Genomic DNA, 9,926 nt, shown 5'->3' on the forward strand with positions numbered 1-9,926 from the left:
AGCGTTCACATGTTACTGTTCCTTTGGAGGTCATGTTTTTATACTACTGTTTTTATTGATGCTATGCTCTAGTTTTCTGCAGCACTTTGAGACTCTGTTGAATGGAAAGTGCAATATAAATTAAATATTATTATTATTAGTATTATTATTAAACCACATAGGAAGGCCGAAGTGAGGTGGATTTGAGCTCTGGTCCTTGAACTGTGAGGCAGACGCGCTAACCACTGCTCCACCAAGCTGCCATCTAGCTCATGTAGATGGATGGATGGATGGATGGATGGATGGATGGATGGATGGATGGATAGATAGATAGATAGATAGATAGATAGATAGATAGATAGATAGATAGATAGATAGATAGATAGATAGATTTGTGTGTGTGTGTGTGTGTGTGTGTGTGTGCGTGTGCGTGTGCGTGTGTGTGTGTGTGTGTGTGTGGGCGCGTGTGTGATATAATACGAGAACCAACCGTTACATAATTAGGAAAGCCTCCTCTCAGGGATGATTAAGAATCAACAATTAGATAGTTTTGTTTTTGCAATGAATAAATACAATCCCCTCTTTATACTAGGAGTCCATGCAAGGGTTCAGACTGAGTTATATTTTACATCTGCAGTATACAGTACACGCTTTGGTGAAAATTAGCCAAATCTTTTTTTATATCTGTGTGATGAATGAACAGAGATGTGATTCATGTTCACATCCATGCTCCACCTGATAAAAAGTGTAAATAGATATGTGGACTCTTCCAGGGGCTGGTACAGTTTGTCCTGGCCTTGTGGGGTGTGCGGTACGACCCCCTTTTTCCCTCTCTCCATCTCTTTCTCTCAATCTCATTTCCCTCTCTCTGTCCCTCTTTTCAGCTCACCGCAATTAGAGAGGCAAAGTGGGATAAGAGGAATGTGTTAGCATGCTTTGTGAAGGTTGAGAGAAAGAAAGAGGGAGTACAAGAGAGGGAGAGAGTGTGATAAAGAGAGGGGGAAGATGAGAGAGAGACGGCCGAGGGGAGGAGAAGAAAAGAGAGAAGTCCTGTCTTAATTGGCCTGTGTGACCACATGCACCGCGCTGCGATGGTCTGGGCTTGATGAACCCTGCGCCTCAATAGTTGGCCCAGCCTTACATGCATCCCGTGCATCCGGCCAACCACAACTAACTCTAGTGTGCTCTTTGGCAGTTTCCAGTGTCAGGCCTGGGAGAGTTGTGCCACCCACATCTACACTCCACTCTGCCATTCAGGAGGCCTCTCTGATGGGATGAATGTGGTCATTTGAGATTATGATTTGTATATGCCCGGCGTTTTGGGAATTCTTCATAGGTCAAAATTGTGCTGTGGTGGTGTCACTGTAGGTGTCTTTAAAATCAGTTGTATGTGGGCGTTTGTTCACACCGCAACATTGCATATTGTTGTTTTCACCCTCACAAATTGTATACTTCTACTTCAATATTTTGTTTTTCAATGTCATCACAAACACAAAGTAAAAGAACCTGCTACGCTCGGGGTTTGTGACAAACTGTAGCTACGTGTACATGCATAATCCTGTATGAAACTTTTGTGGAGAACTGGCTTTTTATCAAAATTCCGACTAAAATATATCCATTCATGAAAATGAGTTGAAAGGTTGAAATTGAAAGAACTCTGCCTGATGTAAAAAATAGTCCCCAAAATGTTTCTCTCGACAACCAGTAACCGGGCAAAAAAAATGCAGTTTGGTAAATATAATTGCCTGCGATTTTTGGCATGTCCTGGTTTTAAAGTCTTCCTCCGTTTAAACAATAAAGTAGAAGTAGCTTGTTTGGATGCACGTAGAAGCCAGAGCAACTTGGCAGAGCAGTGGCCTGAACACCCCACGCGTCGAGGACGAGCCTGGGATCATCAAACGGCCGCATCACAAGGCAGGTGATGAAGATAACAGTCACCTGCTTGGAGCTTGAACATTTACAGTGACCGGAGCATCAGCGCAAATTAGCGGAAAGGAGAATTTGCGTGATTGATGATGGCCACACAGTATCACTCAGACATGAAACAGAACTGCGCAATAAAGAAACATGGCATTTTTCATTTTCAGGCTTTAACACTTTGATGGTGAAATTAAACAAACTTGACAGCCCAGTGTAAACGCCGTGATAAAACATTCCCCAGAAACTGTTCCATTCCTGGAAGACGTTCAACTGTAAATCTGCCTGGTAACACACAAGTCATGGGTGGGTGGGCATATGCGCATGCATGTCTCCAGAAAGAGGTCACGCTATTTTCCAAATATGCAAGTGATCATTTGAGCCTCCAAACATAGCTACAGAATGGAAACTTGCTCCATTAGTAATATGCCACGGCAGGATGGAGGTGACAACAGGCCACATTTAGCGTGGCACGCAGGAGATGATGTGCGCAGGACAGATATGGAGACAGGCAGGGGTGGAGGAAAGGTGGGGAGGAGCAGCAAGATGAAAGCCGCAGAAAATTCTTTATAAAGCCTCAAGACCCAATAAATCATTTACACCGCACACAAATTTTGACTGCTTCTGGCAGGGGTCCAAAAAGGCCACGCTGAACACATAGAGCTGATAATGCAAAAGCAGCACGCCCTTACAGGAGGTGGACACTCCACAGGATACAAGAGTAACTAGTCTCCATATTATACGTTTGATAAAATGTTTTTTTTTATTGATATTAAAAATCAAAGTACATGAATTGTGCATTTCGGACGTTTTAGCGTGCGGAGGTTAAATCAATGAAGTACACACAGGCCGAGTGAGCTAGTGACAAAGAAGAAGTTGCCACTGCTCGGCATGATTTCTTCATGTTTAGCAAAAAATTGGTTGTCTTTCAGTACATTACAATGGTGAATGAATGCAGTCCCAGCATGATAATAATAACAATAATAATAATAATTGCACTGTCTGTCTCTTTGCACAGTAAAAGCAGAGTATAAACAGATATATGGAAGATATCTGACAGAAATGTATAGGTATTGGCTTGAGTCTTCACCTCTATATGCCGATTATTGATTAGCTGTTTTGTTCAGGTGATGCATAACCCATTTTTGGAGGAAATAAAGTGTCTGTCATAGGCTATAGTGGTTTGTCAAATGATTATGGAAGCTTCTGAATAACTCCTCATTCCCTGCCATAGGGCCATCTCTTATACATGGGAACATTTACACTCTTCCCAGCTTATTTGTTTAACCAAATCGTATGACTGCAGTAGCCCTTGATTAAAACACATAATGCTTGGATGAGTGGAAGATGATGCTTCATAAGATCAAGGCCATTTTCAAATGATATAAAACAGAGAGAGCGGGAGAGACGGCGAGAGAGAGAGAGAGAGAGAGAGAGAGAGACGGGGCGGGGGGGGGGGGGGGGGGTGAGTCAATGACCATTGACTTAACCTCCAATGATGGTAAAGGCGCACAGTGCGAGTCAAGACCCTGTAGTGACATTTGATCCGACCAACATACTTTTCATGACGATATCTGCAGCGCTGGCACATTAGACAAGAGGCCCCTTAGAAGATTGCAGGACACGGTGCACAATTATGAAGACATTATTTAATTAAGGACTCGACATTCCCCCGCCATCAATACTAAAGTGGCTTCAAAACATAGTGGATTGAACACAACTGATGTTGAACAGTTTCGGTTAATAATGTTGCTCGCTGATACTTTCTGTTTCTCTCTGAACCTTGACAGATTTCAGGAGACCCATGCAGTTCATTAATATTAAGAGTACTGTACGTGACTATTTCTGTGGCAGAACATGCCTACAAAATTCAGACGACATGATGCTGCTAAAATATTAATTTAAAGTAACTACGGCAAATGAAAAAAGGGGTAAAAGACATTGTTTTTGGTACAAAGCATCTACAAAAAAAGCCTTACAGCTCCAATTGGAAAACAGAGATCATACAAAATAAATCCGTCAGTTGAGCATCAGTGCTGCGCATATTATTTGGACCAATTTTCAAATATATTTTATAACAAAATAAATAATGCCTTTATACAGTGCCCTTATTTGTATTTCAACAAACAAACAAACAAAGCTTGACGGCTCATTATGCAAGATACAGCTCAGACTATAGGAAATAACACAACGTCCCTGGAAACTAATTATAAATCTATATATATATATATATATATATATATATATATATATATATATATATATACATACATATATATACATATATATGTATATATACATATATATGTATATATACATATATATATATATATATATATATACACACATATATACATATATACATATACATATATATATACATATACATATATATATATATATATATATATACATATATATATATATATATATGATAGATATATAGATATATTATACATATATATCTATATTTATATATGTATAGATAGATATATTCAAGTATTTGTTTTCAGGCAAACGCATGTGAATACTACGGATATACAATGAAAATAAATGTTAGTTGACATTATTGCTGTTTTTTTCCCTTTGAATCAAAATGTCTGTGCCTTTTTTAGAATGATAGAGTAACATCAGAACATAACCATGAAAACGCCTAACTCGGAAAAACAGGAATGTCATTGTACCACAAACAGACGGGGGGTTCCTTTTTTCATTGAAAAGTTGATATGAAAAGAAAACAAGAAACAATAAGATCAAACTAAAATAAATTCATCAATCATCCCACTAGTCCATGCCATGACACTTCCCATCGGAGCAGTCCGCAAAGTCACGGTAAAAAGGAAGTACTGTCCCAGAACTGTTGTCCTGTCCCAATCCAGGCAGTCCACGGTGTCCCATATCATATTCGCTGTGTCCATCTGCCTCCGGGACAGGAGACAGGAGGGACATAACCAGGGTCTCTTGTGCCCCACGCCGCGTAAGCCAGCAAACTTGTGATGAGCAGCCACTAACGCTTCCTTTGAGTCATGATGCCGTCGTCGCCCCCATAGTTTCTCAGTGACACTTCCCCCTTGACTTTGCCACTGCCAGGAGCTCCCCCATATTTTTAATCCCTAATTTTTTTTTAAAAGTCACACTTTCCTTAAAACGGAAAGTTATAATATATTCAAAAAAAACAAACAAACGTGCTTTTCAAACCTCTTCTTTGAGTCCTTTCCCAAAGCTAGCACCATGGCATTTTTTAAGCTACACGTTCATTGTTCATAAAAAAATAGTGCCATATATTTTTCTTTACTTTGACGTAATCCGTGGCAATGTGCAATTTTGCAGACTCTTTTCTGCTTTTTGTTTGTGATCAAAAAGGTGCTGGAACAGGAATCTAATTTTATAAAATAATTCCTTACAGTGTGGAAGTCCCTTTATAGGTAGAGGTGCAAACTAAAAAAAATAAAAAATAAAAAAAGAAAAAAAGAACACAGATTTTCTTTTTTTTTTTTTGCCTCAGGAAAAATATGTGGAATGGATTCTGTCATGCAAGCATCTCCTCATTCTGAGTTGTTCTCCACAAGGACAAAAAACAAAACAAAAAACCATTCCGTCGGGTGTTGTCTTGACACTTGCGAACCACAGCTCGCTTTCATCTTCTTGTTTTCTTCCATTTACTCTTATGCTTACAGGTCCACCTGAATGGCATTCAGTCGAATTGCTAACTTTTTTGTTCAACATTTGTGTTTGTGCCTTTTGTGTCGGTGACTGAAGGAGCTCGCGAAGAAAGTTCAGACAGGAAGAATGTGGAGGCATGTTTGTGTTCCGGAGGACGGCGGTAGGGTTGGAGGGGTATTAGAAAGGGGGCAGGGGGTCAAGAAGCAGTGGATGAGAATCGGTTGGGGGTCCTGGTGGGCTCGGACGGGGCAGGGGAGGTCAAAGAGGACTGCCACAGAAATGACGTCAGAGACAAAGCTATAATCCCCTAGGCTTTTTTTTGTCCTTCCAAACTCTCGTCTGTGCAAAGGGCTGGCAATGGGTTCATTTGTGGTTGACATAGTTGTTCGTGGTGAGCAAGACGGGCGGTAGTTTGCTGGGCAGGCTGATCAGGGGCCTGTGGAAGTTGGCTTCGTCCTGGGCTTTCATCTTCTCCGCCTGCCTTCGGAACTTTCTGGCTCTCAGGATGGCGGGGACACCCCTCCGGAGCCGCTGGGCCGCCTTCCTCTGCCACTGCTCGTATTTGGAATACTTCATGGGCACATGCTGCTTCCTCGGGGCTTCCTTTTGTGCCGTGCCGGTAACGAAACAGAAAAGAAGGGGAAAAAAATGCAGTCAGTTCATTACGGGTGATATGCTCATTTTGTGGCCGATCAAATGTGACTTTCAAAGCGGCAAGTCATAACAGCCTTGGCCGGCTTCCAAATGCTACTCTTTTTGCTTTCATCAAGTGAGGGAAGCGATCGACAAGTGCTAAGTTGGGCCGCAAACAATCTGTGAAATAGTTGGCTGCTTCTCTCATATACATATAGCCTGCTGAATGACTAAAGCGCTGCATACCTAATGACAAAATAAACATTGCAAATTTCACAAGACTAGGTGTTTTGCTGAGTACCACTGAATGAGAAACAAGTAGGAACGGTAGCAGGGGGCCTGGAATTTATGCGCCAGTAGCCAGTGATCCATGTGAATGGCTTGTTTTGGTCCTGCCACTTGAAGAGTGTTTATCCCCCTTCATTCACTTCAGCCTCCCTCAATAGCTTAAGAACAGCTGGCCCTCAGAGCAGGCTGTACCCATCAACTCTCCCTGCCCGGACAAACCCGGGACATGTCCAAACTAATTCCCGATCGGCATTTTCCCCCCCGAGAGGCCCTGTTACATTTCTGTTATGGTTTTACGATTGCACCGTTCATTCAACCGCTTGTCACTGACACGTGAACACGACCAAGCATAAAGGGATTGCAAAAGGTCGGGAAGACAACCACGGCTATGTCTTCTTGTGGTCTCGGTGGATCAATTAGGCAATTCCCGGCACGCGTGATGAGACTCTCAGGGCTGGGCCAGGTGGGTTTTTCACGAACACGCCGATTTAAACGCATGAAAGATTCAGAGAGCTCACAGTTGCATGACTAATAATCAAATAATCTTGCACTCAGAACACACTGTTTTTGTCATGGGCCAGCAGTCAGTGTGTGAGCACGTCCGTTCTTGAGCACAACGTCCCGCGACTGTTTGGACAATTTCCACAATGGTCAGCACTTCGCATGGAACTGCTTATCGTGAGACCGTCGAACAAGATAGAGCGGTTTCTGCGTACATTTTGGTCTGTGCAGCGTGTCAGCGATATAGGGGTGGGGCAGAGGTGAACAGAGGATAATGTGATGGGAGGAGTTGGATTTCATCGGTTCCCAGACTGTGCTGTTGTTGCTGCAATGCGTACCTGCTTTAATGGAGGCATCACCGGTACGACCTGTAGAGAGGTGGCAGACACGTCTCTTTCTGACTTGGCGGGTTTGGCACAGTACTGCTCCAGAAGGTTGAGGTCACAGCTACGGAAACAACACTCCTCCACTATCCCACGGTTCTGGGTGCGCCTGGTGTTCCCCCTGCTGGTGGGCCTACCTGGGGAGACGCACAGGGTGACGTAAGGCAAATGCGGGGAACACAGACGCTCATCAGAAATGAATCTAGGTTGTTTTCGCAGGATTACAATCATCGCGGGGCAAAGAGGATAACAGGAAATCTATGACCAACTGCAACAAATCTTTTTGTTTGTAGAAGATAATCTGATGAGTGCTATTTGGATGTCCCTTAATGAGCAGGAGCTCATGTAAACACCATGTAGTGGGCCAGAGGAGCCTGTCCCTTAGTTGAGCAAATACATCAAATGGAAACTCCTCTGTGACCTTGTCCTTTGTCAAGTCAGCAGAGATAACAAGGATAAGGAGGGGCAGAGAGGTAGAGAAAACAGCCCGGGGGATCGGCGCAAGAGTGTGTGGGCCTTGAAATGTAAGGCGGCGAATGCAAATCAAAAGAGGAACACGGTAATGATGGCAAAGAAAAGTACAAGGGAACAAGAAGGTGAAAAGGGCTGAGTGTCTAAATGATAGAAGGGGCAACGCCATCCATGATCAATGAAGTGCCGCACCCCACACAATTTTGGCCAAATCTCCCGAGACACAGATTTGATTGCAGGAAGGGAAAGGAGAGTATGAAACAAGCCATGTACAAAGACATTGCCTGTCTGTCAAAAGTGACTTTTTTTTTTTTTTTAAACGTGTGAATACCAATATCTAGGAAGTGTGTCGCAGCAGCTTATCTACTTGGGGATTAACAAACCACCACAAAGCAAACACATAAGGCTTTATATGTTTTACCATTATTATGCCGCATAATTTAATGACGTGGCATTAAAAGAAAAACACCTCCTCAGCCCACGGGGTTCTTGCGTGGTCTGCGAACGCGAGGGTGGTGGTAACTGGCATGCCTCTTGGGGAGCTATTACTTTACTGGTAAACAAGCAGCCCATTGTGTTAGATGCGGCTTCACGGCTAGCAGCCTTTCATATGCAATGTGAGGTACAGTGCGGTGTGCAGGCCTGTTGTGCGCATCGGCTCTAACACTTGAGGCACAGCTGTCTCCTTCCTCTCTTGCGAATGTGTGTGCATGTATGTGCGACACCCAGAGCCACAGACGGAGCAAAAAGTCTCAGCTAAGCAAACAAATCTGAATTTTGTTTTTTGTTTTTTTTTTCTTTTTCTTTTTTTTTGGGGGGGGGGGGGCACAGACAGGCAAAAGATTAAAGGCCACACAACTGTGAAGCGCAGTTCTGCGCGCACAAAACGTACTGAAATAGAAGCCTCTGTCTTCACAGACAAACTGTAGCGCGTCCACCAGCTCGCCCCCACACAGAGTCTCCGCCGAGGTCATCTCCACCGCATAAAGGGTAAGCGCAAGTGCAAAAAGCAACGAACGGCTGGATGAAGACATCTTCTTGACCTGCAAACACACACATATGCACGTGGCAAAGGTGAGTTAGCTGACAGGCAAAGCATTTTAATAATAATGACCACACAGTATTTTTAATTGAGTCCTTACTTCTAAATAAACAGCAATCAATTGTTCAGCACACTTTTAAATGCCACTGTCCGAGAAGTGGGAAGAGCTTATTGTAGAAGAAGATTGCTAGGCAAGTGCCATTTTACCTCTTGCACAACATGCCTGACTTTGCAAGGGCGACTGTTCGATAGTTAACTATCAGAAAAACTCGACTCAGCATTTGTTTTTCCCCTTGCTCACCCCTTATTGAGCAAACTGACCTCGCCTACCGCCCCCTATCTGTCGGCAAATAAGACCAGCTGTTTGCTCCATGTCCAGCACCAGCCGGCACATCGAAAGAACCCAAACTTGAATCCTTTCGGCTTGTCATTTACATTAAATGCCACTTCTGCTGAATCACACCACATGGCATACAGCACCTTGAACTTTTGCTTGTAATTAGCAGAGCTCCAGCATTTATGCCTTAAATGTTTATCAAGCCGTTTATTATTTTAAAGGGCCCATATGCAAAAGTCATATCAGTAATAGCGTACGCAAAAGTTACTGTTTATTATTGCTTACCTTTCTTCTGCTTTCCTCCGTTGCCCTGCAGGTGTGGCAAAATGAGTAATGTCCGGGTCTCGAGCTCAAGGTCTCCATGACAGTCGGCAGTAGTCACAGAAAAACTGATGAAGACAAAAAATGAAGGTTGGTTTAATTTGGTGGTCGGGTGCTTGCAGGTGAGTTAGTTTCCCCAGTTGGTTAGTTAGATGATGTGTGAGAGGCTGTCCCAGAGACCGAGGCGACAGACCAAACTTCTGAGGGAGAAGTATTATATACCAAAACACGCCCACTTTTCAGCCACACTCCACCCCTCGCTCCTCCCCTCCTCCTCACGGCGCGGATAAAAAAAAGCGTGTAAATGTCTCATACAAAAGTGCTTCAGAAAAGAAACATGAGAGAAACGAGGAATCTTGAAGGAGAATCACAACTTATGTTGATGGGCACC

At 43.2% G+C, this 9,926-nt stretch overlaps 1 protein-coding gene across 1 annotated transcript; it reads right to left on the reverse strand.

Annotated features, from left to right (window-relative positions):
- Nucleotides 1–4,310: 4,310 nt before the first annotated feature.
- Nucleotides 4,311–9,725, reverse strand: igf2b (insulin-like growth factor 2b). Its single transcript, XM_088416801.1, has 4 exons — nt 9,500–9,725; nt 8,728–8,878; nt 7,320–7,501; nt 4,311–6,162 (listed from the first exon to the last, which is right to left on the reverse strand). The coding sequence occupies exons 1-4, from the start codon at nt 9,575–9,577 to the stop codon at nt 5,923–5,925; spliced, it is 651 nt and encodes a 216-aa protein (XP_088272927.1). The 5' UTR covers nt 9,578–9,725; the 3' UTR covers nt 4,311–5,922.
- Nucleotides 9,726–9,926: the final 201 nt, after the last annotated feature.

Source organism: Hippichthys cyanospilos, chromosome 6, assembly GCF_059441005.1.
Source record: "Hippichthys cyanospilos isolate Australia breed blue-spotted pipefish chromosome 6, RoL_Hcya_1.0, whole genome shotgun sequence".
Taxonomy (NCBI): domain Eukaryota; kingdom Metazoa; phylum Chordata; class Actinopteri; order Syngnathiformes; family Syngnathidae; genus Hippichthys; species Hippichthys cyanospilos.

Coding starts and splice junctions, on each gene's coding strand:
- igf2b (XM_088416801.1), bottom strand. CDS start 9,577: ATGGAGACCTTGAGCTCGAGACCCGGACATTACTCATTTTGCCACACC. Junction 8,879..9,499: donor CGGAGGAAAGCAGAAGAAAG/GTAAGCAATAAT, acceptor GTGTGTTTGCAG/GTCAAGAAGATGTCTTCATC. Junction 7,502..8,727: donor AGACAGAGGCTTCTATTTCA/GTACGTTTTGTG, acceptor GCGTCTCCCCAG/GTAGGCCCACCAGCAGGGGG.